This window comes from Mauremys reevesii, linkage group 8 (genome assembly GCF_016161935.1).
Source record: "Mauremys reevesii isolate NIE-2019 linkage group 8, ASM1616193v1, whole genome shotgun sequence".
In the NCBI taxonomy this organism is placed as follows: domain Eukaryota; kingdom Metazoa; phylum Chordata; order Testudines; family Geoemydidae; genus Mauremys; species Mauremys reevesii.
Genome location: NC_052630.1, coordinates 4,809,468 through 4,836,774, shown reverse-complemented (window position 1 = coordinate 4,836,774; position 27,307 = coordinate 4,809,468). Strand labels below are relative to the sequence as shown.

At 42.6% G+C, this 27,307-nt stretch overlaps 2 protein-coding genes across 7 annotated transcripts in view; one reads left to right on the top strand and one right to left on the bottom strand.

The window, feature by feature from the left end:
- The window catches only part of FAM114A2 (family with sequence similarity 114 member A2), a 15,812-nt gene extending 2,296 nt beyond the window's left edge, over nucleotides 1-13,516 (bottom strand). Inside the window, exons 1-13 of one of the 3 annotated variants that reach the window (XM_039485013.1) lie at nucleotides 13,440-13,516; nucleotides 11,341-11,564; nucleotides 10,139-10,238; nucleotides 9,386-9,481; nucleotides 8,922-9,034; nucleotides 7,902-8,036; nucleotides 7,544-7,702; nucleotides 5,856-5,979; nucleotides 4,642-4,721; nucleotides 3,503-3,631; nucleotides 3,144-3,283; nucleotides 2,227-2,299; nucleotides 1,283-1,336 (exon numbers count right to left, since the gene is read on the bottom strand). In XM_039485013.1, coding sequence (XP_039340947.1) covers nucleotides 1,283-1,336; nucleotides 2,227-2,299; nucleotides 3,144-3,283; nucleotides 3,503-3,631; nucleotides 4,642-4,721; nucleotides 5,856-5,979; nucleotides 7,544-7,702; nucleotides 7,902-8,036; nucleotides 8,922-9,034; nucleotides 9,386-9,481; nucleotides 10,139-10,238; nucleotides 11,341-11,550 — 1,413 coding nt within the window. In that variant the 5' untranslated portion in view covers nucleotides 11,551-11,564; nucleotides 13,440-13,516. Of the gene's footprint in view, nucleotides 1-1,282; nucleotides 1,337-2,226; nucleotides 2,300-3,143; nucleotides 3,284-3,502; nucleotides 3,632-4,641; nucleotides 4,722-5,855; nucleotides 5,980-7,543; nucleotides 7,703-7,901; nucleotides 8,037-8,921; nucleotides 9,035-9,385; nucleotides 9,482-10,138; nucleotides 10,239-11,340; nucleotides 11,565-11,708; nucleotides 11,773-13,311 lie in introns of those variants that run through there. The other 2 variants (XM_039485011.1, XM_039485012.1) reach the window with 2 other exon arrangements.
- On the top strand, nucleotides 13,474-27,307 carry MFAP3 (microfibril associated protein 3). 4 transcript variants are annotated; one of them, XM_039485014.1, is made up of 3 exons: nucleotides 13,474-13,581; nucleotides 21,385-21,872; nucleotides 23,910-27,307. In XM_039485014.1, the coding sequence occupies exons 2-3, from the start codon at nucleotides 21,581-21,583 to the stop codon at nucleotides 24,650-24,652; spliced, it is 1,035 nt and encodes a 344-aa protein (XP_039340948.1). In that variant the 5' UTR covers nucleotides 13,474-13,581; nucleotides 21,385-21,580; the 3' UTR covers nucleotides 24,653-27,307. The 4 variants fall into 4 exon arrangements, with proteins under 4 accessions (XP_039340948.1, XP_039340951.1, XP_039340950.1 ...); XM_039485017.1 differs by lacking the exon at nucleotides 13,474-13,581 and adding an exon at nucleotides 13,678-14,070; XM_039485016.1 differs by lacking the exon at nucleotides 13,474-13,581 and adding an exon at nucleotides 13,678-14,081.

The window sequence follows — 27,307 nt, the reverse complement described above, 5'->3', positions numbered from 1 at the left end:
GACTTGTCCAAGGTATGAACACAGCAGTTTCTAGGTTTCTAGCCCTTTGCTGTAACCGCTAGAGCTGTGGCAAGGTCTACCATTTTGAGCCACAGGGGTTCCCAAAACATTTCAGGTTGGAAGCTCACACTCAAAGCAATCGATTATCAATCGAAACAAAGTTTCATGCCAAATCACACAAGTCATCCATGGTCCAGTTAGAAGCTTTACAGGCTTTCAACAGACTTGGGCTGAGTTTCTAACAGAAAACAGGATGACTTTCCTATTGGCAGGTCTGCACAGCTCTAGCAATTCCTAGAGCCCCACAGCCTCCTGGACTGTGAAATCTGCTGTGCAGTCAGGCGATACCCCTGAACCGCGCGAGCAGCTTCAGATCCTGAGGGAAAAGCGAGCTGCAAAACCAGAAACCAGCAATTTCTGCTAATAATAAATCCTTGGCTTTCAAGCATAAGAACCCCTACTCGGGCACGCCAAGCAAATGGGGATGGCTATTCAGGACTAAACTTTCAGTGGGGAAGTTTGAAATTTCTAATGCAACATTTCACACCAGGTGTGACTATCTGAAAGCTGCAGCCCTTTGCCCATCCACACAATGGACATGGATTTTTCATCACATCAATTTAGAATGAGTTCTCTCTCGAAAGGTTAAACAAAATAGTATGAGCCTGATGAAAAGTTTCAGCTCAGTCTCATTAGCAGGCCAGGATTACCATGTAAGGACTGGCTTTAATATTTTAGCACCTTTGTTTATTTATTGGTAGTGTGCAAATATTCCAATTCTATCTTGCTTCTATCGGAGAAACGGTTATTGTTTATTTCACTGGAGGAAAGAGGCATGTTGAAAAAATTCCATCAGAATCAAGTTTTCCTGGCAAGACTATCACTGAAAATCTTATTAAATCACAATGTTTAGAAAGACAAGCTAATTGGTTTTGTCTGAATCTGTAGAATTTCTTATGTTTACCAGCTGAAATTTGGGAGTTGTTTGAAGAAGAATTGCCAGTTGCCTTTCCTGTCAGCTGACATTTCACAAAATGACATTCCCTTCTGCTGCATCTCCTCTAGACTGTTCTGAAGTGATCATGTTTATACTTTACCAAATACATTGCACATCTGGCACAGATTATAGTAGCAATGCTCCCTTGGATATCTATTAAGACTTGTAAATTACCAGTTGGGGAAGCAATCTTAAACCATGGTTTAGAAAACTGGATAATGAAGTGAGGATTGACTAGTCTGTCCACATTTTAACATTAGTAGCTGTAAGTGTATCATAACTGACCTCCAAAAACACTCCCGTGATTAATGGGTTCAGCACATCTGCCTTCTCTTTGACCTGAAAAGATTAGAGATATATCATCCTGCTTGACAATCTGATTGCATTTCCTTTAAGCAAAACACAGGGCCAGATCCTCAGCTACTTTAAAAATCAGCATAGCCCTCTCACCGTCAGTGAAGCTGCACTGATTGACACCAGCTGAGAATGTGGACCACAGTATGAAAATACAGACTTGCACAAGTCCCAGCATGTACCAAAAGCGTGCCATATACAACGATGTGCACTGAACTTCCAGATGAACTGGGGAAAGCTTCCTGAATTAAAGCAAGCTAATGGGACGTATTTCTAACAAAAGCAGCTGTAGGCTGGTATGAACCAGGTCTAGGACAATGGAAGGGTCTTGTGTATGAGTTGAGTACTGTGCATATATGCAAACAGCGGGTTCCTTTCAGAGACAGCTCTCTGTCTCTGCAGAGAACACCATGAAGGAGAACACCACAAACCATAGAAACATAAAACAGAATTTCCCCACCATTTTGGCTACCAACATGTGAGAGGGGTAACATAGTACCCTACAATAATTACATCTTCATCATTGCAGACGTTAGCTACTTAGTCTCCTCAAAGCATGGAAAGAAATTGCCTGAGCTAGATGACTTTACTTCAGAAAAGTTCACTTTGAACTCCAATCCAGGCTGAAAAGCTACTCGCTTTACAGGGTGATAATGTGAAAAATCTGAAGGTCGTAATGAATTAGGATGCAGCAAAGCTCATCGATAACACACCAGTGTATTTTAAAAATACAGAAGCTGAGACAGCGTGAGAAGCTGTGCAGTTGAACAAAGGTACGAGAGCATTTCAGGGACACTACAGTCTGTTTTGAATGCAGCATGAGATTGAGCGGGACCAACCAATCCCATTCCTGTTAAACAAGAAGTAGGTCTTACCCCTGCAGTTGTTAAGCATGTAGTGAACTTTTTAGATAGCGAAGACAATTCTTTACACAGCACAATAGTCATTCTGGGAAAGGAAAAAGGGAAATTATGTAGTAAAGCACTTTAAAAAAAATCCTCTTTACTTTGCCATTGTCATCTGTAAAACAAAATCACCCACTTCCACATGTAAATTTTTCTTTAAAAACAAAAGGATAGATATAAATGTTTAAGGGTCCAATCACATAGCATATGAAGAATGAAAAGTTCCAAATAATATCTGAAAAGAGAACAAGGCTGACAATTGGAAGCAGATTTCAGAGAACAGGAATGCCTGGTCCGAAGGGAACACGACTAACTTGCTTTTTTAGTTACAAGCAGGAAGTGTCATCTTGTTTGTAAGAGAGAAATAGTTATTTTACATGGACACCAACTGCCTCTTAATAAAACAAGTCCCTGCTTGTCTTAAGCAGTATCGGTGATAAGTCTGCTTAGGATGATTTTAATATTAGGCATCTAATGTGCCAACAGGCTAACAAAACGTTACTGAATAATCATTTTACATAAAGAGAATGGATCTCTTTACACTACTTTAAACAGAGTATTTTGTGGGCTCCATTTTTTCCTTTTTAAATGCCTGTCTACTAAACTAGCACAAGTTTAGGGCAAAATTCCTGTCTCCGAGCTGCATGAAAGCTGTCACATAATATTTTCCTTTCTCCATGTGTTCCTGTCGAGAAATTTCTGTATGTACAAAAGATAGTCGAGTTCTGTTTAGTGAAGACAATACTGCCCTTAGCAATTTCTAACATCAATGCAATCAGACGTAAACTGCCTGCTGAGAACTGTGGAGAGAAGCTGCACAGTAATGCCTACACCAACAGAAGGATGCCAGCCTAACCAGGTACTATAGCATAATTCAAAGGACTTACTGTGAAAGGGCTTTGGCTCGGCCTGTGGCTGACACCTCTTGCTTCTGACCATGTAGGACCAATGCTGCAGTTTTGTGGAACATTTCAATGGAGTAGGCGGTCAGTTCAGCCAGACTTCTAATGGCAAATGCGTGAATATCCTGCAGGAGTTACAAAGAGCTCATTCCAATAGGTTTGCTATTATTTTAAAATAAGACTTCTCTCCACTCTGCTCCTCCCCCTATTCCCCCATCTCTAGGAGTTAATGTAAAATTCTAGCTGTGGGTTGAAAGCTATAAGCAACCAGTTGTCAATATAGGATAATGTGCCAGCCCCTCCACAGTTAGATTTCATTTTCTCTCTCTCCTTTGCCCAGTTACCTCTACCGATGTTTGAACATCTTGGTCAGCATCCCCTGAATCCAGCTGTTGGTTTTCTTCGCTCATTTTCCCCTCTTTTGGAGCTTCCACGTTGAGTCTTTCAATCCATTCATGAGCAGATTTCCTTGCCTGTGTAATAGGAGGCACAGACACATCAGCATGGCACTTAATGACTGGGATGAGATCCTCCTGCACTCTGCAGAAGGTGGAAGACTGGATCTCTTTGTAAGAAACAGTTACTACCCCTGCATTGGTGGAAAGAAATGGGACAAGCAAGTCAGTTACCTGCTGAAATTTGCAGCGGGGCGAGTGAAATATAAAGGAACTGGCTACTGTGAACTCATACTTTCAGCACTTGTTTTTCTTTCTTAAAAGATGTGCCCATGACATGTGCTGCTTTAAAAGCACGAGTGAGATCAAGAGGTTTTTTTAGGGTTTCCAATAGATGTTAGTGCCACTCAGTGGACCACAATGGTATTGTATGAGGGTAAGAAAAGGAGACATTCCTCTAAATTTATTAACTGGTCTGACGGAGAGGAAGTTGCTTAAAGAGGAGTTCAGACACTGGGTTATGGGATCATGAAACTGATCAGCAATAACCCAGTGTGTGAACTATACGCAAGATACTTGATCATTCCAGTACTGAGAACCATGGAGATGTTTATGAACTATTTGAGAACATATAAGGAACATTTGTCATTTTTATGTATTATATATATATAGACAGCCCTTGCTCCTTTTCCGTAGCTTCAACAGAATGGGCCATTGTTACAGATATAATCTTCTGAGGAAGGCACACTTTTAAAGCTAGGAGATGATTTTAAAGCCAGATGTTGCGAATGGGCAACAAGGGATGGATCACTTGATGATTACAAGTTCTGTTTATTGGCCACTGTTGGAAGACAAGATACTGGACTAGATGGACCATTGGCCTGACCCAGTATGGCCGTTCTTATGAGATCAAGAAAGTTCATCTTATCAAGGGCTCCAACATTTAAATACTCTTTATCGTTTTGTAATCCCCGGGGGGAGAAAGGGGAAGAACAGTGCTTTATACTTTTAACACCTTCACCAGGAGTTCAGGACCTGGGCTCCTGAGATATACCCACCAGCCATCAGAGGACACAAAGCTAACTCACCGCGGCTAGTTTGTCTGGCTTGGCAGAGATGTGCAGTTCGAAGAAAAGTGCAGTTATTTCCTTTGTGAAATCTTCATCTCCTGAAGGAAACAAAGCAGGTTTGCAAGACTCGGTAGAGTAAGATAGTCTGTACTACACAAATAAGTGATAATCAGGAAATATACATTGTATAACCATGCAGCTTGTTTCCAGGGTTCACATGCCTCCAGGGTTCAGCTACTGCTGACAACCAATGGCTGCATATAATTCATTTTTAAATCACATATTCAACAAAGGATTCAAACCCCTCAAACTTGTTCTTTTTTAATGCAATTTATTGGGCATTATTTGGTTTTGAGGGCCTATAGATATGTCACTAGGACTCACTAGCCTTTGGTCAAGGTAGTTCTATTTTTACAGCTAGCATCCAACTACAAACAACATAAATTCTGCATTTCAGAAGACATCTGCTTGCACAGCACCTTAGAGAATTTTTAAGGCCATTTAAAGCCAATGGTTTTCCTATTATATATGCAGGGCCAGATGTTGACAAAACAGGAAAAAAGCTGTTGGATCCATCATGTACAACGATAAAAATTATAAATAAGTCTCTAGAGTACCTAACACTGAATGCGCCAGCCCTCTTTGCTCGGCCCCTTTGGTAAAATTGAAACAAGAAAGTCGTTTATGTTCAAATTAGTGAAAGCTTCAACAACTGGATGCTCCCTGCTGTGCAGGTTGTTTCAGAGCTTTACGATGTCCCTTCAAACTGTGTGGCCAACACTAGTAGAAACTTTTACCTTTAAAAAAAAGTGCCTTTTTTGAAGTCAGATACTGCTACTAATAGGTTTCCCTTAGCTCCAGGAAAGGAGGCAGTTGGGAAGAAGTTATTTTCTTGGGATTTCCTACACGGCCTCTCCCTTCATGCCCTTCCGCCCCAGTCCTCCCCTCATTTTCTTCTCTCATAAGACTCTGCATCAGAGGGACCTCCTTTCTTCTGCCCAAGGTGCGCTGGAATGGCTCCCTGCAGAGGAGGAGTTCTCCCCATCCTCCCAGAGATTAAGGGCACTGCCTTTCAACAGTGTTCCCAACTGCTGATAGGTTGAGGATCAAGGGACCAGCTGAATAATAACCGACCTTGGGCCTTTCACACATTGCTGTGGAAGGCTAGTTGGTTTTAAATTGGAGTTTAAAAACCAGCCTCCCCGCCTGTAAACGCGGATCCCCTTTATTACCTTTCTTCTCTTCCTCTTCATCATCATAAAATTCAGTTAACGAAAATGCTTCTTTGAGCTGTTCCAACTCCACTTTTAACATGTCTAACTCTTCTCCAGAGAGGGCGTTTATAACCGACTTCACCTAGTTAAGAGTGAGACAGCCATAAAGAGAGTCATAAATGCAACAAGAAAGAGAAACAAGATGGAAATGATACAGAGCAGCAGTATTAATGACATGCTGACACCAAATGCAGCCATCCCTTTAGGACAGAGTTCTCTGCCAGGCCCCATTAAGGAGTAATTGATTCTTTATCAGGCTTCCTGATGTTTCAACTGATATTTGCCAAAAATTGAATAGCTGGGATACAATTTGTGTTAACCTAGTAGGATCACCCAGGTTGAAAAATCTCTCAGAACTACACATCAGGAAAGCTAGGAAGAATAGAATTGTGTGTCCCAGGAAGAGAATGTGTGACCCAGTAGCCAATCAAGCATCAGGTTTATGGAATTAGGGGTCAAAGTGAAGCTAGAGAGCTGTACCTGCCGCTAACTACTTGAGCACAGGCGTTTGCTGCCAATGAAGAAGCACCGGCTTGTTGGCCAGAGGACAAATGACAGCCAGGCAAAATTCATATTTAAAGAAAACAAAAACCAGAGAGCGGCTCCTTTGTTACAGGCTAAACTACAACATACTCTACTTGGCTTAGTGCTCACCATTTTCCATATCCTGTCCGTGTGTTCTGCTCAGCCTGAAGGCACCAGTCACCAGACTTATTTTTTTTATGTAACATATATAATGTAGATGAGGTTCATGGCACTATTATTAAGATTGCCTAACGCTTCCCATAAGAAGACCCTGTTTTCAGTTGCTTAGCCACTTGGGCTGAAGTTTTTCACGCCAAGCTGACTGCCCCGGGATGAATTTTTCTGGGAAGATTTCAGCTAGAATGGTTCAGCCATTCTAGGGAAAAATACATTCTGCCCATGTTCACTAATTCCTGGTGATTTTAAAAAAAAAAAGCTCTAGCACCCCAATTCTTTGGAGCAGAGACTTGAAATTTGGCAGAGGGTAGGGGTATCCCTTGTATCCCGAGTGTGCCTCCCGCCACCCCTGTGAAAATCCACCCCCATTTGGCCAATTATAAGCCTTTATTTTTTTATTACACTTTGCTAATGCTCACTGGAGACTTCTTAGATATTAGCAGCTCAATTCTAGCTGAAGATAATGTCTACAAAAGCATGCTCTAGCCCCAAGGCCGGGCAGGACTTTCCCTGCTATTGCAGCTCTGAGCTGGGCTGGATCTGGGCATGTGCACTGAGAGGAGGAAGACTGTCTGTTCTGTGCTCTCAGGGCAGGTGGGGAGACGGAGTAACTTGAGACAAGGAGTCTGAAGGATGCAAAAACTGGTACTGGCTTGGCAAGCACATCGACGCTGGGAGTTGCGGGGAATGAAAGGAGGTGAGGAGAGAGAGAGGATGGAGTGAGTTACGTGTGATTGTGCAATCAGACAATGTCATAATGCAGACACACAAGGGGGCCAAATTAGGTTGCACAGCTAACCTTAATTCTGGCATTGCCAAAATTTTGAGTGCTTGACATTGCAACCATAATAATGTTCTTTAAACAGGTTTTTGTGCATAAATAAAATCTTTTCCCTCCTCAGCTGCACATATAAAATAGAAAGGAAACTGCTCAAAGTCGTTACCTTTGAATCACTCTCTCTGGAAAGCATCTCCAAGGCTTCCAGATGTGAAAGACCCTGAAACTCATCAAAGAGTAACCCATAATGGGCTTTCTTCTCGGTAGCCATGGTAACCTCGGTAGCTGTCCGCTGCTCTTCTTTCTCCTTTGCCTCTCGCAGGACCTGAAAAGGAAAAGCAGAGGCGTCAAACCAGCGGTAGAGAAATTGGATAAGGGAGGTGAAGGCCCCAGTGAACAATTTTAGGAAGCGTTCACTTGATGCTAATACTGAAGGTTCTTTAAAAGGAAAACAGAGGGAAGAAAAAAATAAGAGAGAGAAACTGCTGAGAATCTCACTGTCGGGGTTGGAGAGAAACCAATACCTGTGACAGTGTAGAATTCCTGTTCATTAAGCCCTTTGTTTTCTTGAATCCAGGGTCTCCTTCAGCTATCACGTCCATTGTCTTCTTTCCAATGAATTCCAAGGCATCCAAGCCTCCACTAATAACACTCTTCCCCTAGAAAGCAGATTTGCAAATGGAGAGAATGCATGTGAATGATACTTCTGTTTGTCTAGCTACAGTTAGTTTAAATTTATTATCAAAATATGATTTATACCAGAAGTGATGTGGGCCAAATGCTCGTGTCTCGAGACCCACCCCTCCCCATGTACAGTAAAGAGCATGAAAACCAAGAAAGAAACACTAGCAGCCAATGTTTTAATGGGAGTGCTCAGCTGGAGCATATGGCCCTCCATCACAGTTGTAACAGCCACCCTGAATTTATAAAATGCACAAATTAAAATCCTTCTTTCTCTTCCCTTCAGTCAGAAGAAACTTGACTATGTTCATTTATCCATATTTAAAGTATGTTGTTAGACGGTTGCTGAAAACTTAAAAGAAAGAAGTGGCCTTTGCATTTTGCTCTGCTGGTAGAGAGGTTTCTCTTCCAGAGTCATGGGCCAGTCCCCAGGGAAGCTCTGCCTCCTGCATTCCAGAGTTTTATCCCTCAGGGTAAAGTGTCCCATTGGAACTGGCTATGGTCAGTAGGACGAGTTGCCCCCCACCCCTAGTAATTTGGGTCAATCCCACAGAGGACTATGAAGAGGAAGGCTGGAGTCATTCCTAGAAACTCCACTGAAGTTAGTAGAGTTACTCCAGGAATGAATCTGCCCTTGAATTTGGCCTGTTATTCTACAGGGAACCAGAAGAGACAGCTGAGCATTGGGGTGACACACACTATGCTGCAGATCTGAAGGCCAGGATAACCTGTTCAGACTTTCCTAAAGAAAAGCCTGATAAAATAAAGTAGAATCAAGGTTTGTTGATATTAGGCTTCAGAGACAAGGAAAAATAAGTGATTTTAGCCTATTTCCCAGCCTCCCCACCCACCCACTCACTCACTGTGCTTTGAACAGCTGTAGAAAGAGTGGATAAAACTCCGAAAGCTCCACTGATGGGCGAGGAACTGCTGTCATCAACTCCGCCTGTACTGCTTGCTTCAGAACTCTGGCTTCCTGCATCCGGGGGAGGGGGAAGATGTTTTATTTTTCAAAACTCGCAAACAATGACAACAACAAAGTTCAGATTGTAAACAGATATTGTCCGTTTCAGGCAGGCAAATGCACAAATCTCAGACAGACGAGAGGGCTGCAGCATGTGAGACAGAAAGAGTTAAGATCACTCCACTATAATGCTAAGTCTCTGCAGAGCTAACAGAAATAAGCACTGAAACATTATTGTAGTAAACAGATGTCAATCTCAATACACACAGAGCAGATCTGTTGAGTGTAAGATGGTGCTATTTTTAGACCACACTTGGAGAAATTGAAAAATTACATTTCTTATTTTTAATCATAAAAACTGACCTCCTGCAACAACTTTGGCCTCTGATGAGATTTCAGTAGGGCTGGGGATCCCAAGGGACGTCTCTGCTTTTTCGATGACATTCGAAATACCTTGTCCTAGAGAAGGCAATGCTATTACTTCAACTCTAAGACAGAACTGCATTCATTTTAGCCACCAAGAAAGCAGTGATTGAATCAGAAATAAGATTAACCACCAGGGGCTGTACACTGGAGATACAGATATAGATACATAAGCACTAACCACACACACGCAAAATGTGTTACCCAGTCAATACTAAAAGCAATTGCAGTCTGGCTTGCTCACTGACCAGCATAAAGAATTCATCTTACATTGAAGCCTTTATGCTGTATCCACTGATGGGAAAGTCTCAGCTGGCCATTGTTTGTGCCAGCTCCTTAAAAGCCTGAAAGTTATTCTGCTGTACGTCTCCCTACCTCTCATTTTGCTTTTGACTTTTTCCCCTGTATTTTGAACAGAGTGCTTGACTTTTGCCAACTCTTGCTTCTGAATTTGAACTCTTGTACTTTATAGACAAGCAACATAAGCTGGAGACATTCGTGAAAACTGAAGCCTGATTTTAGACTGCAAAAAGAGTTACTATAAGAACGGCCACACTGGGTCAGACCAAAGGTCCATCTAGCCCAGCATCCTGTCCTCCGACAGTGGCCAAGTGCCCCAGAGGGAATGAACAGAACAGGGAATCATCAACTGATCCAATTATATCAAATTAGCAAAATACCAGCAGCCCTTACCTACTGTAGCTACTGTGGCCGAGGCAGTGGAGAGAAGTGACTTTCCCCAGCTCCCCCAGTATCCCCATCCTGTCTGAGATGCATCAGTGGAATCAGATACCTTTATTTAGAGAAACAGAGATGGAATACAGCAAAGTGACTGACTGATCTCTGAACTGTATCTTTGTGAACCGCTTTTTTAACAGTTGTAATGACACTGAATTTCAGCCAACATGAACACACATCGCATATCGATCTGTGACCTCCTTGATCTTCAAGAAGTATCATACAATTATTCAGTTAGGGTTAAGTTCACCCTCCTGCAACAAGGCCAGAATAAGTGAACAGAGCAATTGCTACATTGTATCAGACTTGATGTCCATCTTGTCCAGCATCCTGTCTCAGACAGTGGCCAGCATCAGATGCTTCGGAGGAAGGTGCAAATGTGGGGTAGTCTTCCCCAGTTTCCAATGAAGGTCTCTGCCTAAACCCTAAATAGAGTTTAGGTGGGGCATTATTTCAGAGTTGGGAGGGAAGGAATTTGGACATTACTGTACTAGAGATAAAAATGGAGGAAGAAAAAGGGAGAGCAGGGATGAACAGCAGAAGCGTCAATGTTGGTACCCTGTAACCTTCCTCTTCTGCATGCAACCCTCTCTCAGGAATGATGTGCAATACCAAAGTTTAATGCTGAGCTATCCGATGTGTATTTGACCATAAAGTAACTTCACTCTACTTTAAGGAAAAAGAAATAGGGTTGCAAAATGCAGGAAGGTTGGGGTATGGAAGCAGTAAGGAAGGTAGGAAAGAGGAAGTTGTTTGTTTGTTTTTTTTAAAAAGATTCATAGTTCATTCCCCCCATCCCGTACCTTTCTAGTGCAGTCAGCGTTCTAACGTCATTTGTTCCATCCTTATCTAACCCCCCATGGGAAGAAGCCAGTTCTTAGCTATCCTATCTGTGCAGTTCTAATATAGCGCCATGACTTTCTGCCACTCATGGGGTACATTCAGAGACCCACTTGCCAGGTTTGATGCAAAACCCATTCAAACCAATGACATTTAAAATAATGCATTTCAGCATTGCTCAGAGCAAAACTCTATTCTGCCACCACTTTACGGGAAAGGGCTTCATCATTGTTTCCAACACAACCAGGATTCTGCTGTGTTTAAAGTTTGTGCAATTTACCAATCAGCATGTTCAAAGAGTCAGCACAGAAACATACTTTCAGGGCTTGGTCCACTGGGTCTACCGCAACAACAGGCTCACTGGAGGGTTTGGCTTCGGGTCTTTTCCGAGTCAGAGCCACAGGTTCAGGTTCATCCTCTTCCCTACCACTGCTCTCAACGGACCCAGCTTCCTCCGCTTTCTGTCCATTCTCATCCTTCTGGGAGGCATCTGCTTTCAGACTTTCACTGCCAGCTTTTTCAGACATGACTAGAACATCTCCTAGAAAATAAAGTGATTCCAAGAATAACAGCAACCCACTAGGATATTTTTGACATTCCTTTAAAATGCTACAGTGCTCTCCTGAATAGCTAAATGAGAAGACAGTTATTCTCTTCCTCTCCCCATATATATGCTCCAATTCACCTTCTATACGTCAATGAATTTTTTGAGAAACAAGGTGGGTGAGGTAATATCTTTTATTGGACCAGGTTGTTGGTGGAAGGGACAAGCTTCCAAGCTACACCGAGCTCTTCTTCAGGTCTGGGGAAGGAAGCAGAATTCTCTCTCAGTCAGTCTGAACTATGCGTGACTGACAGAAAACAATATGACAGGACTTTAAACTTCCAAATACAACAAGTCACTTTATCTAAGAGCTATACCCTCCCAGCAGGAAAGGAACTGAGCAATATCTGTAAGTGTTGCACTTACAAAGGGTACAAAGGGTGTGCAGATAATTTAATCTATGGCTTGTCTCACTAACCCAGACAGCTTTGGTGGACTGTTTTTGAAAAGCGTTTGCCAAATATGAAAGAACAGCATTATTAGAACTTGGGCAGTTGAGTAAGTTGCAGCGTGTTTATTTGAGTGTTGTGCATTTATGGCAGAGCTTTTTTAAAGTGTACAAACAATCTGGAAATCCATCATAACTGACAACTTGCATTTGAAATCACAAGCTGCCATACAAAACCAACTGCTGGATAAGGACCTATAAACCACCACTTGTAAATGAGATTTTTTTTCCTGTCATTGATGGGCCAAACAGTCATAATTTCATTAACTCCAACTCCAAGTCAGTTAATAATTAAAAGTTAGTTGCTAATGCAACACCAGACATTGTAATGAACTCGTTATATGAGCAAAAGGATGCCAACTTATGGCTGCTATGGGAATTTGACTTTAAATAGCCTGACTTAGGTGTACTAAAATATCTCTGGTGAATCAATACAGTAACATTCCATTTTACATTTATTTATAAATCCCAGAAAGTCTGCTGATGATGCAATCAGATCAGCTTGTTACATTGTAATGCACTGGTCACCTTTCTCTTAGTAAAAAAGAAGAGACAAATCACCACTCTGTCAATTTAAAATGACATTTCCAAAATCCTAGATGCATGTACCCCATCTCCCCCTTTGTCTCTTCATCCCCCACCTACACGTTCCAGAGACGTTTCTACACTCCTGGTATTTTACAAACACATGTGCAGGCTCAAGCCCTTGCCTGCAGGATTTAGACACACGTTTTCCATCACACACAGGATGTAAAAAACTTGACAAGTGCAATAGGGCTCCAACTCCCTCCCAAGGTTCAACGTTCATGCTCCCAGTTAGTCACCCACCTGCCCAGATGAAGGTGCATGACCCCAAAGTGACTATTAGACGGACTAGTTTGAGAAATCATGTTCGCTGTTAGCTACCTTCTCAAAACACGGGCTCCTGCCCTCGTCCCTCACTAACACGCCCCTCCCGGCCCCCTAGCCCTCCTCCTCCTCCTCCAGATCCCCCCTAGCATCTCTGCTCTGCCCTGCCCCCCTCTTCCAGGGTCTCCCCTAGCACACCCCACCCCTGCCCCACAGGACCACCCCTGGTAGCCCCTCCCTCTGTCCCCCCTCCAAGATCTCCCCCAGCACGCCCCACCCCTGCCCCCAGCATCACCCCAGCACGCCCCACCCCTGCCCCCCAGGATCACCCCAGCACCCCTCTCCCTGGCCCCCTCCAAGATCTCACCCCGCACCCCCGGCGCTCACCGGCAGTGACAGCCCCCGCCACGTCTCAGCCGTGCCCCTCCACTGACACACACCGCTGGAGGACCGGCACCATAGAGACTGCAGGGCAAACGGGAGCCCCCCCGCTGACCCCGGAAGGGCACGCTGACCCGGAAGCCGCCTCTCCCTGCCGCACAGGCACTTCCGGGTTGGCAGTGGCGAGGAAAGGTCCGTTGGCTTCTCTACAGCGTAGGGGTGTGAGCGGTCCCGGGGCTCCGGCCAAGCCCACCTCCCACCAGCTTCAGCCTATCGGTAAGTTGCCGTGCCGTGACGACAGAGCGTGTCACCGCGGTGACGCCGCAGTGATGTCAGGGGGCACCTCGGCGAAGCCTTGTTCAGTCCCAGGAGGAGGCTGCAGCGCCCCGGCCTGACGTCATGCTGCCCCCGGGCAGTCAGGCCATGACGTCACTGCGCCGACGTGTGCTGTGTAGTGACGCTGCAGTGCAGGGGGATTGCGCTGGGTTCCCCTAGGGAGGTGCTGGGGGCCGAGGGGGTTAATTCAGGGAAGCCCTGTGGCGGGTGTCACGCAGGGGGTCGGTCCCGATGATCCAGCCCAGCCCCTCTCACCTGGGCTCTGTGTCACAGGGACTCAGTGCAGGGCTCTGCCATGACATCACGGCCCTTCAGCCTGGCAGGGCCCCGTCGCGTCACAGCGAGCCCGCGACACCCCGCCTGCCCCGTCTCCTGGGGTGGGTCTCTTGACACTTCGGGATGCCCTGGCCACCACGTTTTGGACTGAGGGTTTGTTTGGGGTTTGTTTTCATTTTTATTACATTTTAAAATGTCATTTGAGCCATTGGTGCGCTTGTAAAACAGAGAGAGAGAAATTTGCAGCTGCTATCAGATTTGTTTTAAATTGCAATATTTAAAAAAAAATCATGAAATGTATCTTTATTTCACACTCTACCACTGTGGTTGTTATCAGTGACATGGGCACCAGGACAGCATACAGTCTCTAGAGCTGGCTGCCCCTCTTATAAAATGTGCAAGGGGAGAAATATAATGGTTAAGTCTTAGGCCTCAATCCTGTAAACTGATCTGGGCAAACAGGCCCTTGTCATCCAGCAGAGCCCCATTGCCATCAGTACAGCTCTACCCTGGATGGAAGGGTCTGCCCACAGGAATCAGCATGCTCAATTGAAGCCTTAATCTTTGATGTAGAGCTATATAACTTACTATCTCTCAGGTCTCCATCGTACAAAGACTTATGCATGCGTGTAACTTTAAGTAGTATGAGTAATCTCATTGACAGTTAAAGTTAAACTGTCAGTTTCACAGGTGATAGCCAAAGATTTGACTCATATAACTACATGCATCTTGAATATTTATCCCTCCACAACTCTTTGTTGTTAAGTATGGCCAGAAGCTGGGAATGAGCAACAGGGGATGGATCGCTTGATGATTCCCTGTTCTGTTCATTCCCTCTGGGGGACCTGGAATTGGCCACTGTTGGAAGAGAGGATACTGGGCTAGATGGACCTTTGGTTTGACCCAGTATGGCCATTCTTATGGCTCAGTAAAGGTAAAATATGTTGAGCTTAAGTTCAGGTTCAGACATAAACAATTCCAATTGCTACTGTGAATGCTTTCTCTTGCCTTGGTTTTAATACTTTCTTGAAGAATGTGATTTTTGCACTTTTCATGTTTTATCCTCTTTTTGACTCTATCATCAGCTTCAGCAGCTGTTTTGCATAAATGTGATGATGGTTGAGTAATATGGATTTAGCAAAACATTCTCTTCCAGCAGTTGACAATGAAAGATCATTGTCTGCTTAATAATAATAGGTTTGCAAAAAGGGAAATGTGACAATTTATAATAAATCAGACCTTGAAAAATTTAATGGTAAAATTCAATGACCCCATCACTCCTGATGTTTTATACATTATGCAAATTCATTGCACGTATAGGGGTTAGCATATGCAATTACTGAAGATAATTAGCTCACTCTTCTGAGGGAAAATGTTGCTAGATATTTCCGGTGTTGAAATAATTGACTTAGGTTTCTAATGTCAGTTTAGAAATAGAGTTAAAATAACTTGAAAATCTAATAACTTAATTTCTTCATTTTGAATTATTAAAATTATCACAAGAAAACCACTGGAGATATTGGAATTATCTCCACTGACTCTAAAACATCATTAGTCAGGAGATTACAGTGATTCAGTATAATAAACTACTCTGTGTCTGATTCAGTAAGGAAAATAAGAACTTGTTTTCACTGCAGAGTTAACTTGCATGTTGCCCTTAACTCATATCCCAACCACATAAAATGGTTAATCCAAGTGTGCTGGTGCTTTTATCTTCAGTGAGTTTAGACCAGTGGTTCTCTAACTAGGGCTGCGTTTGTGCAGGGAAAGCCCCTGGCGGGCCGGGCCAGTTTGTTTACCTGCCGCGTCCACAGGTTCGGCCAATCGCAGCTCCCACCAGCTGCAGTTTGCAGCTCCAGGCCAATGGGGGCTGCGGGAAGCGGCGCAGGCCGAGGGACATGCTGGCCGCCCTTCCTGCATCCCCCATTGGCCTGGAGCAGCAAACCGTGGCCAGTGGGAGCCACGATCAGCTGAAACTGCGGTCACAGCAGGTAAACAAACCTGCCTGGCCCGCCAGGTGCTTTCCCTGAACAAGCAGCGGCCCTAGTTTGAGAACCACTGGTTTAGACTACTGCTCAAGTTAGCACAACTCATCAGCTGCTGACACAACCCCTCTGTGCAGCTGAAATGTTATTTTGCAGTGTGACTGCTCTCACTGGAACTGGGCTAATTTAAGAGGAGTTAACTGAATCACTCAACTCTGGAGTGATGATATACCCTAAATCTGCTATCTAAATATATTGTACAGACTGCAGAAATGTATGTTAATGTTGCATTAAGATTAGCATTTTAGACTTTGATTCTTTAGGCATAGGGATGTCCACCTGCACATGCAGCTGTAGGATTGGGACTTGAAACACTCTGAACTGAGGAAATGTAGAACTTGATTGTCATGTAGTAATTGCAACATGCTCCCTTTGCACCTATCAGAACCAAAATTGCCCGCAGATACACCTTTGTAACTCCCATTCAAGTCAAGTGGAGCTATGTGTATATATCTGGTGGCAGGTTTGGACCCATTGTATATTCAAGTTACATTTAACAGCATAACTAACAATCACTGAACAGTAAAACATTAATCACTCAACAGCTTGTGCTGTGTATTTCCAGTTTCATAGCCAAGCGCTTAGTCAGTTTTGTAACTACACACAGCAAAAGCAGCTGAAAAACCACACATATGGAGTTAAAATTGATATTTATATTTATTATGTGATTCCATAGTCACATAAATAATACCCACTGAAAACTTAATGGGAATATATGTGCTATTCATGTTCCAACACACACACCCTTTTGTTTGCTTGTTTGTTTTTTCATTTCTTATACTTTATTTTTCTTTCTGGGCTTCGGTCATACAAAAGTTTATGCAGCACATGTTTAACTTCATGCACTGTGAGTTATTCTGTTAAAGTCAGTGAGATTGCTCACAGGACCCCATCCTGCCCCTATTGAAGTCAGTGTCAAAACTCTCACAGATGTTAGTGATACAGAATCTGCCCTACAGTGTATAAAGATAAACACGTGTAAGTCTGTGCAGGACCAGAGCCCTAGTTACTATTTTTCAGGAAGGAGGATACACCACCTGTAGTGTTTGGGTATTTTTGAATTGTACTTGCATAGAAAACAGATCTTAAAATCTTTTAAAATAGAAATGTTTTGTTCCTAACTGAAAAATAAGTGTCCGGATTTTGCTCATACTTTCCAAAAACATTCACCCCTGGAACATTTTTATCTGAAACTGCTCTAGCTATAATTTTTATAAGCCACTCGTAAGATTACTGTAATTGAAAAAGAGGAAAGAAAAACATAATTTCTTTTTTTTTTCAGTGTGTTTACTTTGAGCATTTGACAGCACTTGTTTATAGTCAATTTCTCTGTTTCCCCTATATTGGCAGTTTTCTTAGCCTGTCAGAATGGTCTTTCACACAACAATAATAAAACGAGGGAAATCTTTTTTAAAAATAGAAAAAATAAGATAAGACCACAAAAATTGGCAGCAGGGACATGTGGAAACGTGTAGTATCTGAAACTATATTTAACACCTTTTTTTAAATGAACTAGATTTCCACAACTTTTATTGAATCAGATCTCATCTGACAAAACTAGGACCGATGCTATAAAACTTTAATCACATGAATAATGCTTACTCATGATTGCATCCTACTCATATCAGTAAGGGTTTGTAGGCTGCAACCCCTAAGTTGAAATAACATTTAAATTGTGACATGAAAGACAAAGGGTAGGTTAACACCTTGGCCTTAATTCATATTATTGTTCAGTCTTCACCCCCATCAAAAAAAAGTGAGTGAAAGATTGTGTGTCAATATAAACTTTGAATCTTCTTGCTCTTTGTTGTTTCTTTTATACAGAACTGTTTATTTCACTTTGTTTCCTGTGGGTTAGGGGGAAGTTTAAAGAAAAAGCAGAACCTCTGTGTTATAAAATAGTGTTTCATATATATACAAGAAATGAGAACAGACGTCATGTCACTTGATTAAGTCTGTGTGGAAAATATCCTTCTGAAACTTTGCATTTGTCTTGTACGTATTAAACTTTTTTATTTTTTTTAAATTGTACCAATAGTGATTAGTTCATATTATGGAATAGTTACTTGCTAAAATAGTTTTTAAATCAAAGTAGTTATAAGCGCAAAAAAAATCTTCAGCTCATCAACTTCTAACATTTTTGGTTTATATATTTTTACAGTTATGTAACTTCTGAAATTTAAAAGCATTAATTTACTACTAAACTAAGATGTTTACATGCCGCGTTTCAGCCCTGAATGTGTTTTCTCAGCTGACCTATAGACCAGAGAGAAACAAGATTTTTAACTAGTGCTGACAATACTATTTATTGATTTCATTATAAAAGTGAGAGGGTGGTAAAGTTACTTGGTGCTTCAGAGACATAAATAAATAGGACGTCTGTCTTATCCCACACAGCTTACCAGCAAAATAACACCAGATAAACTGAGGAGCATGGTAAGGGAAATGAAGTTTGTGGAGTTATTGATTAGGAGTCAAGAGGAAAAGGAATAGCTGAACAAGGAGGATTCGAAGGAACAGAGAGGGCACCTAGCACATCTGTCTGCCCCCATTTGCCATGGGTAAGGGGGGGTGAGAGAAAGCACAAAGGCGAGAGGAGAAAAAGGAGAGCAAGGCAAGATGATTGGGGAAAGCATCAGGAGCAAGAAAGAGAATAGGGGGAAATGAAAAGGGAGATGAAAGAGGGATCCAAGATATTAAATAGCTTCGTGAATGTGATATGTGCGACAGTGTGCCTTCGGGGCTGAATAATGTCCCCAGAATATCTCCCTGGACAGCCTGCTCTAGCTCCAGCAGAACTGGATCAGCACCAGTTTCTTTGCATTTCTTTGTGCTTTCCCAGAGATGCTCCTGGTGGAATGCAGCTAACTAGGAAGCTCCATTCCTTGTCAGCTTGCCTGTGGGAAGTGGGTTCTGCTCAGTAGCGTGGCACTAATCGAGTTCCTTCCACAGCTGCTGGCCTCATCCTAAAGGAAGAAACAAGAAATGAGACATGCAGAACAAAGAATGGGGGGAGAGACAGGCTCAGTGCCATTCAGTGGGTTTACACAGAAACAACAGTTGGGGCCTACTCTAACTCCACCTCAGGTTTAGACATGCCAGTCAGCTGAACCTTGAAGGAGAGCCAAACAACAATACTGGTTTTTCTAATTAACTGATTTTTGACAACAGCAACCAATAATGGGACAAAGTTATCTTGTCAGATTAGAAATTCAGATCGTCCTTGGGCAAATAACCTTTAATAAAAAATTCTGAGCCCGCATAGTATATGGTAAATGAATTTCCTAATTCCTGGATGTGATTAATTAATCTAGCCTATAAAGAAGCTAAAGAGCAAAAAATAGGTGCCTTCATTTGTAGAGTAATCCTTTGTGCAATGATCCTGTTCCTCTGTGGTATGTTAAAGTACTATATGCAGTGTTAACTAGTAATGTCAAAATGATGAGAAAAACTTATCAAGTGCCTGCTGCCTCATTTATATAAAGCATATAGATGAATCACTTAATCCTTTGTACTGTCATAGTTATGAAATACAACCCTACTGGCATGTGTTATTGGGAGAAGAACAGATGATAAAGATTGAAGTCAGATATTCATTAAGATACCAGGGTTTTTTAGTTTGTGTTTTTCCCATCACAAATTGGTTTTCATTGCCATGGGACAGTCTGGAAGGAATGATGAACAGCATGTCCTTGTTGCCAAGGAGGCTAACGGCATTTTGGGCTGTATGAGATGGGGCATTGCCAGCAGATCGAGGGACGTGATCATTCCCCTCTATTCGACATTGGTGAGGCCTCATCTGGAGTACTGTGTCCAGTTTTGGGCCCCACACTACAAGAAGGATGTGGAAAAATTGGAAAGAGTCCAGCAGAGGGCAACAAAAATGCTTAGGGGGCTGGAGCACATGACTTATGAGGAGAGGCTGAGAGAACTGGGATTGTTTAGTCTGCAGAAGAGAAGAATGAGGGGGGATTTGATAGCTCCTTTCAAGTACCTGAAAGGGGGTTCCAAAGAGGATGGATCTAGACTGTTCTCAGTGATACCAGATGACAGAACAAGGGGTAATGGTCTCAAGTTGCGATGGGGGAGGCTTAGGTTGGATATTAGGAAAAACTTTTTCGCTAGGAGGGTGGTGAAGCACTGGACTGGGTTCCCTAGGGAGGTGGTGGAATCTCCTTCCTTAGAGGTTTTTATGGTCAGGCTTGACAAAGTCCTGGCTGGGATGATTTAGTTGGGGATTGGTCCTGCTTTGAGCAGGGGGTTGGACTAGATGACCTCCTGAGGTCCCTTCCAACCCTCATATTCTATGATTCTGTGAGTCTAAGGAACATTTACTAGATCAGAAATATCTGGTCAGGTTTCATGAAAATTATATACAAATGTAAACCTTCCTCATGCCAATTCATTCTTGGAGTTCAGTGTATTTACTGAAATGTTTTCCTTCTTGGTTGTCAGTGGGAAAAAAACTGATATATACCAGAAGCATTGATATTGGTCTTTGGTTCTAACGCCATCCGTTATCTTGTGCACACCTTCATTTTAAAAATTGTGGGTCCTGTCCTTAGTCAAAATACCCCCTGACATCACTAGGAGATGCAGAGGATAATTTGGCACTCGTAGCTTTTAGAGCACTTTGAAGATGAAAAACATACTGTAAGTGCTAAATAGTAGTAGCCATTAGTGCAATATTTTCAGCATCAGATTACGGTAAAAATGTGGAGTCTGATAATGTGGAAGCAAGAAAAGTTGTCATGAGGAAGAACATTTAGACATTAAGGGCCAGATTTCAGAAGTGACTTTTCATTTTGTGCCCACAAATAATTGCAGATACAGTTTTCCAGGCAGAAAAAATTGTGGGTGCATTTTATAGTACCTAGGCATCTAACTACTGATTGTACCTGCAAATCAGGTAATTAGTTGTCTCAGGGCTATGAAATGCATCCACAGTTATCTGTAGGTACAGAACAAGAGGCTGAGTGGATACCCTTTGGAAAATCAGGACTTGAAATCACTTTAAAAAAATTACATTTTCATCCTTCGTCTTCCCCCTGTTGTGAAAACTGTTTTTCTTTGTCTGCCATACACACAATCCACATTTTGATCCCTATGGGAGCTACGCATTTCCAATCTATTAACACTTTGGCCCTTTTCTTACATTTTTTTTTGCCCCTAATGCCTAGTCTCCCTGAGATGTCTTATTTTGGATGGGAGGAAAAGTGTACATCTGAAGTGACTGGAGTACTGATCATGCTAATACCATCTTACCCTCATCCCTTTGCCATGCCCTGAGCTCATCTCTGATGCCAAACCTCTCGGCTGACAGTTTATTTTAGTCTGCAGTCTGTTTACTGGAAATGAGATTTGAAAACCACGTAAGCTTGGTATTATTAACAAACCTAATTCTCTCTTTTTTTTTTTCCAGTTGGATTTCCCATTTCCACTGTTAATATTGATTGGTCTTGAAAGTGCACTAGGATTCAGATATTTCCAGGAAGCTCTCTGTCAATGAACAACTCAAGATCCTCCTCACTGATCTCGGTTTAATGCAGACAGCTTGATATTACACATCCTGCTCCTTACTCCAAGTTAAATGAAAAAACAATTTTCTCTAATCTTCCATGAAGCTCAGTTGTTGCCTGTTAGCTTTGATTGTTAGTGCTGGTCTGCCTGCTGCTTTTGCACTGGAAAATGTAGCTTCTAACAGGACAATTACACCTGGGTCAAGATCCATTTCTCTGACTGCTTCACTTCATCCAGTCTTCCGAGTCTTGGCAAATTCTCCAGCACATCATGATATCATAGCAAAGGAAGGGGCCAGTGCTTTAATTGAATGTAAACTGAACATCAGCCAGTATGAATTTATCCTTTGGTACAATTCAAAAGCACAGCTGCTCAATGAAAGAGATGAAGGTAAGCTCTGCTCCTCTCTTAGATGGATAGTATCTGAACACCTCACCATCTTTAACATATTTGTCTTCACAACCCTTGTGAGAGGTTTATCCTCATTTTATACATGGGGAACTGAAGCACGGAGAGACTAAGTGTTTTGCCTAAGGTCACACAGGAAACCTGTGGCGTAGCAGGGAATTGAACCAAGTCCCAGGCTAGTGACTGACCACTGGCCCACCCTTTCTGCAGTGATGCTTAATCTTGTACAGCTGAACTGTCTTGCTTCAAAGGTACAGAATTAAAAAGCCATCGTATCAGCTCCATAACTGATTTTTTATTTTGCCCTGCTCTTTATAAGAACATAAGAATGGCCATACCGGGTCAGACCAAAGGTCCATCTAGCCCAGTATCCTGTCTACCGACAGTGGCCAATGCCAGGTGTCCCAGAGGGAGTGAACCTAATAGGTAATGATCAAGTGATCTCTCTCCTGCCATCCATCTCCACCCTCTGACCAGCAGAGGCTAGGGACACCATAACATCTTAGGTGCATACATTAAAAATAATTTCCCTCAAATTGTGACCTTTTCTAGCTGGCAAACTATTCTCATGTTTTCTTGTCCTTCCTAAAGGAGAGAGACTATTTGATTACATTTACTTCCTGATTTATGTGCCAGCAACTCTCTGGAAATCAACAGGATGTTTAACTGCTCAGGGAATGGTTTTGCTGGTTAACCATTGCTACAGAGGGAGATGCACTCTCTTAGCCATTCAGTGTTTAATTTAAAAAAAGAAAAAAAGTAATACTGTTTATAGAATCTGGAAAACATTCTTCATTAGCTAACGAGTTTTAAGCTAGGTCAAATTGTGAACCTGAGCTACATGACAGTATCCTCTTAATGCTGTGCATATTAATTTGGAGTATTATCCAGCTTATGTGCAGCTAAAATAATCTTTAGGTGCCATCTGGAAATGTAATTGAAAGCAGAGTAAATGAAGAGAATGAGTTATGAAAGCAAATGTGTCCTCCCTAATTTAGTAAATATGTAGGAAATAGCTTGGGAAGCCAGCATTATTATTATTTTATTTTACCTTATTTTTTACCAAGAGTTTTGTCAGTCAGTAGAAGAAGCACAGTTGTGCAGTGGTTAAAGCAAAAGACTGGGTCTCCAGGGATGGGTTTTAACACTAGCTGAGCTACTTAGGGTATGTCTACACTGCACACTAAACACAGGCTCTGACTTGGGTTTGAGCCCAAGCCCCTCTCCTGTCCACACGCAATTCAGTCTGACTCTGGTCAGCAGGACCCAGGTGCTAGGACCTTCCTGTGGGTGGGGGGAGTCAGAGCCCAAGTACAAGCCCCACTGGGACTTGGATCCAAGGCCTGTCATTTTGCAGTGAGGATGCAGGTCAAGTCACAGACCCGAGTCAGAAGATCTGCGCAGTGCAGTATGGAGGCGTTAGTACGGCTGTGAGAGACAGGCCAGCAATTGTTAACCCAGGTGTACAGTGCAGTCTGGATGCTCAGGCATGGGCTTGGAAACACCGAGTCCACAAGCCCGGCTCCCACAGACCTGGGCTTAGTGTGCAGTGTATAACCATACCCTTACTGACTATGTGACTTTTTCCATGTCTCGCTTAACTTTTGTCGTAGTCAAGCCACATGGAAAATTGGACGTTATAATTATATAGAGCAGTAAATAAACACAGCACTGTACAGTGGGCAAAATGTGCTACACAAATACTGGAATCCATGCCGCAAGAGCTGCCAGTCTAAAGGCACACACGGAACAATACGAAATGGAATAAAGGGTGGGATTTGAGCAAAATCTTATGGTAGAAAAGTACTTGTAGCACCTGAGTTGTAAATTCTCACTAAACAAGCTACAGAACGAAATCTCCACCACATTCGGTATGATCATTGAGGAATCTTTGTATTATGTAAGAGATGCAATACTTAATGCCAAGGCCTGTATCTCGATAAAGGAGTAAGCATAATTTGTTACATTTTTGTAATTCTCTTTGTCTCATTACTGTACTTGTTTCTTTTGGGTCTTTAGGTGGAAGATGGTTGATCACTGACGGAATCCTTAACATTACCAGTGTAACTTTTGGTGACCGCGGGCGGTACACCTGTGCAGCCACTAATCGTAATGGCACCTCCTACTACACAGTCACCCTGAGGGTTATCTTCACATCGGGGGACATGAGCATCTACTACATGATTGTGTGTCTGGTTGCCTTCACAATCATCCTCATTTTAAACATCACCCGTCTGTGTATGATGAGCAGCCACCTCCGCAAGACAGAGAAGGCCATCAATGAGTTCTTCAGGACAGAAGGGGCTGAGAAGCTTCAGAAAGCCTTTGAGATCGCCAAGCGCATTCCTATCATCACATCTGCCAAAACCTTAGAGCTGGCCAAAGTTACCCAGTTTAAGACCATGGAATTTGCTCGATACATTGAAGAACTTGCTAGAAGCATCCCTCTCCCACCTTTGATCCTCAACTGTAGGGCATTCATGGAGGAGATCTTCGAAGCAGTGCGAGTTGATGATCCTGATGAAGTTGGCGACACCAAACAGACCCAGGCCCTTACTACCCAAGATGCAATCTACCCCATCAACCCAGAGCTCAAGCGCAGTAATTCACCAGCAGGGGACTCGGATGATGGCTCCATGAATGAGCAGGGTCAAGAAATAGCAGTCCAGGTATCGGTCCACCTTCAGTCAGAAATGCAAAGCATTGACACTGTTTCCCATGACAGCTGCCATTCTTTACCTTCCGAAGAAGAGGGCTGCTGAATCCAGCAAGGTGGGATTATTAAAGGTGCATCCGATTTCTGTAGGGCATCCTGAGAAAAGGAACCATAGTCAAATGTGCACAAGAAATAATGAATTTTTTTCCAGAATATGAGGTGCCAAAACTGTTACCCAAGTTGGGCATTTCCTCATCTATGTTTCTCAGTGCTGATCTATAGATGTAAAGCCTGCTTAGATGAGGCCATTTGGAATACTCCTTCGCAACAATTTTGTAAAGCAAACATGCTCCACTGGAAGCATTTCACAAAGGGGATGATTCACACTCAATTTCTTGGTCTCCTCAGTTACTGTATCAGAGGTGGCTAAATTCAGCTAAACACCTGCCATAGGATCCTTTCCTTTGTGAACTGTTTCTTCATCTACACAAAGAAATCTGAATTCTTTCAGATTCAAGTCTGCCTGCATTATTGTCATGACGATTTGAGAGGTGTGCTCTTCTTGAATTGCCTCTTGATGTGTGCAGCCCATCAAAACTATGGGCTTCGGCAAATCTGCTTTGTATATTTTGCTTCTGTGTTGCCAGCAAAATGTACTGTACTTAGAATAAGGAATAGTGCCAGACTGTGCATCTGGATTAAATTGTCATTGTTTCAAAGCAGTTTATGGAATAACCAGGGCTCTCAGGTTTTGATGATTCTGCAGAAACTTACCAAAATGCCGTTGTAGTATATGGAAAATTAAATCTTGATTTTGACATAATCAGCACCATGGTTAAATGACCGGTATTGCCAGATGCCTTGCCTGTTTGTTTTACATGGCAGGACAGGAAGGCAGCTCTGCCGGTATTATCTGCCCCTGAACCTTATTGACTTTACTCACTGCAGAAAATCCAAAGGATTGTGGTGGATTTGACATTGCCGTGAGCAAGGGATGACGAGCTGGTAGTTGGTTGTCCTAAAAAAAAAAAAATCTACAGCTCAAGTGTCTCAGGCAGTTGTTTCTAAACAACATTAACAAGAAAAGTGGGGGGAACTTAGGGCCAGATTCTTAGCTGTGGCTAGTTATGTCTCCCTGATTCTGCAGTAACCGTCTGGCCACGCCCTCTTTCATTTTTAGCAAGCCCCGTGGTAAGAGCTGCAAGGAGATCTAGCACCGGAGCTGACCGTACATTGCCCTGTGCTAGTTAGAGACTCTCCTGTGCCAGGAGATTCCTCAGATGAGGAGATCCAAGCCCTAGGAACTGGAATGTAGAAGAGAATCTGACCCCTGGTTTCACTTTTTGGTGCTGATCTTTTCCTTTTTTTTTTTATTTAATATTTACAAGTGTATCACTTCAATCGCATCGAGATTTAAATATATGTAAGGCTTGTAAGCACTCCACAAATTAATTTCCTACAACTGCTGGAAGCATATTGCCATATAATTTTAACAACTTGGCAACAGGAGCACCGCTTAGCTTCCCACATCTCTTTCTTTGCTTCCTATGTTTGAAAGGTGACTTGAACGAGTGGTTTCCAGAGGGAACAGTCAAGATTCTTCAGAGGTTTTAAGGTTACGTTTACAGGCATGGAGGTGGATGACAAACAGATATAGGAGTGCCAGTCTGCAAAGCAGGGTCATCTGCGGTAATACATCCTTGTAATAAATGGCATGACTAAATCCTATTTATGTGTCAGTATTAGAGAACTAGAGGTTGAAGCGTTTTTAAGTTCTTTCCCTAGCAGCTTCTGAAGCCAAACCCAAGCAATTTAGGTCTAGCAGAGCTTGTCTTGACTGAGAGGCCTGTGTTTATCAGGAACAAAGGAATTGCTGACTGGATCGGCCCAATAATCCATCTATTCCAGTCTCCTGTTTCTGACAGGTGGCTGTGCTTCAGAGGAATAGATCTGGAATAACCGTCCCTTAGTGAGAGATTCTTCCTCACCCTCATATAGCTAGAGGTTGTTTATGCTCCTCTTCATCTTAAGGGTTTATATTCCTTTCTCAGCTCTTATTTATTCTTTAATAGTCATGGTTATAACTCTGGATATTCTTGTTGTTCAGATAAATGGCCAATCCTTTTTTTGCATCCTGCTAAACCGCTGGCCTCAGTGATTCCTGGTGGCAGTGATTCTGCAGGCTAACTGTGCATTCTGGTGAAAAGAATTTCCTTTGATTGAGTTTGAATGTCATAGCTCAAAGATGTTAAGGCCAGAAGGGATGACCGTGAAGTCTGACCTTGTAGGGTCCCCAGGCCATAGGGTTTCCACTTCACCATGCCTGTCTTTCAGAGAAGCTGCTGTGCCCCTCTTTCAAACTGTCACACTACATATGGTGGCAGCATCCTTAATGTTTTTGTCCCCATGTTATAAATGCAATTTGGAGATGGAACCGTAAAATCAAGGCTCCTTTTAAATACTTCCAAACCAGCAGATGTGCAATAATGATTGACAGATGTCTCATCAAAAATGGCAGCTTGCGTGCAACAAAATGACACTGGAGCTATGTGAGATCAGTGTAAGAGAACAGCTCCCGATTTAACTGAATCTGTTCTTTAATTTGTATAGTTTATGTAGATAACACTGCGTTCTTACTAAACCGAGTCTGTGTTTGCCTATCGATCTGTTTCATCTGGTGTCTGAGTAGCAGAGAGAAAGGACTTGTTCCATTAGGCCAGAAAATACAGAAATGATGTGCTGGATAGTTACTGTTGTTTTT

Coding starts and splice junctions, on each gene's coding strand:
- MFAP3 (XM_039485014.1), top strand. CDS start 21,581: ATGAAGCTCAGTTGTTGCCTGTTAGCTTTGATTGTTAGTGCTGGTCTG. Junction 21,873..23,909: donor GCTCAATGAAAGAGATGAAG/GTAAGCTCTGCT, acceptor TTGGGTCTTTAG/GTGGAAGATGGTTGATCACT.